Raw genomic sequence first — 4,821 nt, forward strand, 5'->3', positions numbered from 1 at the left:
CACAGAAAGTTACAAGGTTTCCAAAGGCCATTTGTCAGGAACTGGGAGCAAAGACCAATATATATTTCTTATTATCTCTTAATCACAAGAACGGTCTATTAATATTATTCTTTTCTGATTCAAGTTGGTTACAAAATATTATCATAGTGGACTGTCACTCCAACGAAACTGCTTTCCTCAATCAGTGGTCTATGATGTAAATATTTTATTGTTGGTAGAAATAGGTCTATCTTATTTACTGAAATACCACAAATCATCCCACAGCCATCATTAATGAATCATCTTTATTGAAACACTCCCTGTATATATGTTTAAAGAGTTGAATGCCCTCTATCATAAACATCATGGAATGTGGATCAGTGCTCATGTTGACTTGTGCACTTGTGGAATATCTTGCTCATGTGAGGTAGGGGACTGCAGCCCAACCATGATGGCATTCTCACTGTGGATGCACGTTTCCTGCTATGGACTGAATAGCTGTGTCCTCCAAATTCATATGTTTAATCTCTAATGCCCATTATGATGGAAATTGGAATTAGGGCCTTTGGGAGGTGATCCGGTTTAAATGAGTTCATGAGAGTCTAGCTCTCAGGTTAGGATTAGCACCCTTAGAAGAGAGTGGAGCTCTCTCTCTCTGCCAAGTGAGGAACAGGGTGATGTTGGCTGTCTGCAAAAGAGGAAGAGGATCCTCACAAGAAATCAAATATGCTGACAATTTGATCTTGGATCCCCTAATGTTTGGGTCATTTTGTTATCGAACACAATATAACCATCACAATTGACAAATCATCAATAGGCAGTCGATTTAATAGAGTCCATGTACAGATACCCAGAGTGATACAACAATGTCTTCATAAATCTAGGATTCAGTCATGGTACAGGGATTGCATTTGGTTTGCTGGGCTCTTTAGTTTCTTTAATCTAGATCAGTTGCCGCTGCTTTGTCTTCAGTGATCCTGACAATTTTGAAGAATGCAAAAGAGTTGTTTGCAGAGTGTCCTTCAGTGTGGATTTCTGTCATTTTGGCTCTTATCCTTAGACTCAGTTACAATATTTGAGTAGAATGTCTACACACAAGCGATGTTGGGACCTTCTTGTTACATCAACTCAGAGGGACAGATAATGATTATTTTTTATTATTAGTGGAGGCTAGGACATGCACCAGGTATATCTGGCCTAGGGGAAGGATGGCACATTCAGGAATTTGCGTACCTGCTGTCTGACCAGATGCCCCACTGTTATTGGCTGGACCTTAGGACTCTAGATGTCTACATGTATGTTTTGTCCTGAAAGCAATGTGCTTTACACCTGGCCACTTGTCAAGGAAAGCATCACCTTTTCATCAGGAGGCAGAAGCAGGAGAGAGGGGAAAGCCTAGGTCAGGGCCTTTATTGAGGTTTCCTGGGAAAGGATAGGATGAATAGCTTACAAGTGACTAGGATGAATATTTCCCATGGGCCTTGGACTACAGCGGCTTGCCAAAATGTCTGTTACTTGGTCCTGTGTTGATTTAGAACAGTGAAAATATTGGCTTGTTGTGGGAGAATTGAATCAGAAGATGAATTGAGGTGTGAGCCCTATGTTGGTTACTGTGCATATGAAAGCAGTGCCTGGTTTAGCCCTTTTCTCCTCCTAAAATTGGCTTGTCTTGAGAGAGGCAGTCTCTCCCTTCTCAGCAATTCACAAATGGCACTGTACCAGGAAAACAGAAAATAAGAAAATATAGTAAAAACAATTGGCCATGTGATGAATAGATGCCGTGTAGAAAAGTGCAGCGTCTAATAAAACAATAAGGGCAGAGAGTTTGTCTGAAAGAAAGAAAACAGAGTTCCTGTGCGACCCACTTTCTCTTTGTCAGAATGACTTCACCTCTTTCTCTCTTTCTGCATCTCTATTACTACACTGGCCTAGGCAATTCCACGTCCCCAGTGAGGCTTTTGTGGTGACATTAACACGAGAGAGAGAGAACTTACAGGGAAATGAAATGTCTGGCTCTCTGAGGTGGCGTTTTGGATGTTGAATGTATCACTCATCACTACCTAATGCTCACAATACGACGGAGGCTTCTAGTCACTATCACATCCATTCCTGGCCTCTCTCTGGGTCTGGAGCCACTTCTTGAACTGGCCTTCCTCCCATGTTTGCAAAGATACCTAAACTCCACTTTCTTCCTAGGATTGGTCCAGTGACTGTCTTGGTCTCCTGAGTTTCAGTATCTCTACTGTTCCTGAAGAAAGTTCTGGTTTTAAGTGGATTTGGACTATGTCAGAGAATAAATATGGCTAGGATTTTTGTAAAGGAATTTGCAGTTATTTCTTTTCTGTGGCAAAGTTTCTGATACATATGTCTGACCATTTCTCACTGTTTAAGTTCTGGAAGACCTTGCCCCCTTGCCCTTTCCATGGGAGGGATGGATTATTTGCTCACAAAGTTTTCCACTATACATTTGAATGAGGCAGGGGGAATCTTCTCTCTGGAAGAGCAGATCCTAGTTCTGTATTCTGCCCTTAATATGCTCTCGATTTCAGTTTTCTAGGATAATGTCTCCCTTCAGTAGTGCTTGAATTCCTATCCTGGATGTTTGGAGTTTGCATTTTTGGGGTAGAGTGATCCAAGGACACCTGGCCTTTCCTTCTACCCTAAAATTGGCCACACATCACCTGGTAGCTATGATATTTAGACCAAACACAGTCTGGAGATGTGGCAGTGAGACATTAAAAGCAAAGGTTTCTGAGGCAGGGGCATTGCAGTGGGAACCTTTGAAGCTAGCTCTGGGGCTCTACCTGCAACTTTAGCTTCCACTCACCAGCAAGACCTATTTCAAGGAATGACTGTCCTAGTACACAGGCAACCAGCATTCATGGTGCCAGACATCATAGTGTGGTTACTGGAGCCCTGGTAGGTCCTGATCCTCATTTAACTTTTGGATCTTTTCCACTATGTCTCAGCACTCATCTTAATGTTGGTTGAGAACTAGGGGACTTCTCAAGCTTAAGTTTCTTTTTGAGTCTCCAAAATTTTTGTCACCTTGAGCATTGTTATTCCTTGATTGGCGTCTTTCATTTTCCTGTGCAGCAAAAAATCTGTTCTCTGCCAAAAAGGTGACACTACCCCCATATTCCTGTGTTTTTCTTTTAGACAAACATCTGTGAACTACAATTCATATTAAAAGCTGCTCATGCTACTTACAATGAGACATTTACACGCATTGGAAACCCATGGAGTATTGTCTTCGAACAATTTCCAACACTCATTTCCTAACTTTATGTGCTCTGCCTAAAATTCCCATAACTACCTCACTTGGTCAACCACTCTGATTCATCCCATTGAGAGGCTAGGCCCAAATTCGTTCAATTTGTGTCATGTAGAATTGGATTAAGACTACTCTCATCAGGATATTAGTCATCAAAATGAGACAAAGCTGCTTTATTCCCCATCGCTATGCCCACATATGTCCCATATTCAACGAGCTGATGAAACACGGATACCCATAAAGGTATTCCTTAGAAATACAAGTAGCTTCTCTTTAGATTCTGAGTTGACATTTCAAGTGTGTGAATGCATAAAAAACTGAACATTGTGCCAAAACAGTCAATTTACATTTTTTGATAAGATTAGATTTTCTATTCCTTATCCACACAGGGCAGAGCCAGGGTACACTGGAGTTACGGCTTATGAGCAGAAAGGGGCTGACAGAGGGAAAACACACAGAAATTAAGGAAGCAGTGTCCACCAACCACGAAGTGGGATTATAAATTAGAGAAATACAAAGTTGAAAGATGGAAGAGATGGATTGAAAAGATAGAAAAGTGCTCACCAGGACAATGATGCTTAGGGTGGCTCTGAACTCAGGGGAGGATCTGGGGGTACTATTTTTCCTGTGAATATGTTGGACACGCTGCTTGTGCCTGTACAGGGTGAAAATGATGGAACCACTTGTCCAGATTATGATCACAGAAAAGGAAACTTCAGGGAATACTATTAATGTTACATATAATGAGCCTGTGACTATCTTATGATCATTAGCAAAACAGAACTCAAAATCTCTTGTCCTTGTGATGTTCCTCATGCTCCATTGGCTAGACACATACGACGCATACATAGGAAAAATTAAATTCACAAACAAGTAGAGGATCCAGCAGAGGGAAATGGAGTAGCCAACATATTCTGGAGCTCTGGCTTTAAGAACCTTCCAATAGGAATTCATGGGGCTGATCATGATGATCTGGAACACACTCAAGAGGCAAGTGGTGCCAATGGATACACCCCTGCCCACTCTGGAAACATACAAAAGAAGACTGCATCCAAAATCAGTGAAAAAGTGTTTCAGCCCAAAAGCTGCCATTGTCTGGGAGACTCCTTCAGAGAGAATTATCAACGAGTTGGCCATAGTCAGGTGCTTGAGAATCAAATCTGTAGCCCTCCACTTGCATTCTGTGTGGGAAAGGAACAGGTAATGGTAAAGAAGAGAGAAATTGCCCAGAATTCCTACCATAGTCTGTGACCAGAAGATAATTGCTATTGCCCACTTCCTGGAGGATATTTCATCTTTCAACATGTTTTCCTTTAAATTATGGCAACAGTTATTCCTCTGAGCCAAAAGGTCATTGATGATTTTTGTCACCAGCAGTAAGTTGCATTGTGTGTTCCTGTTCGATTGCCAAGTCTTCATAGGCAGGAAGAGATGGAGAGATAACCGGTATATTTCTCAGGAAGGTCAGCACTAAAGATGAAAGGGTGTTAAAGGGGAAGTAATGAGAAGTGAGCCATATGGAAAGAAAGCATAACACAATATTTTCAGAATAAGGTGGATTTTGCTAG

The 4,821-nt window shown here is 41.4% G+C and overlaps 1 protein-coding gene across 1 annotated transcript; it reads right to left on the reverse strand.

Annotated features, from left to right (window-relative positions):
- Nucleotides 1-3,526: 3,526 nt before the first annotated feature.
- LOC124251539 (vomeronasal type-1 receptor 4-like) lies at nt 3,527-4,600 on the reverse strand. The gene has a single exon (XM_046684415.1). It carries the CDS (start codon nt 4,556-4,558, stop codon nt 3,527-3,529), a length of 1,032 nt encoding a protein of 343 aa, XP_046540371.1. The 5' UTR covers nt 4,559-4,600.
- Nucleotides 4,601-4,821: the final 221 nt, after the last annotated feature.

This window comes from Equus quagga, chromosome 13 (genome assembly GCF_021613505.1).
Source record: "Equus quagga isolate Etosha38 chromosome 13, UCLA_HA_Equagga_1.0, whole genome shotgun sequence".
NCBI classification, from domain to species: Eukaryota; Metazoa; Chordata; class Mammalia; order Perissodactyla; family Equidae; genus Equus; species Equus quagga.

Coding starts and splice junctions, on each gene's coding strand:
- LOC124251539 (XM_046684415.1), bottom strand. CDS start 4,558: ATGTTGAAAGATGAAATATCCTCCAGGAAGTGGGCAATAGCAATTATC.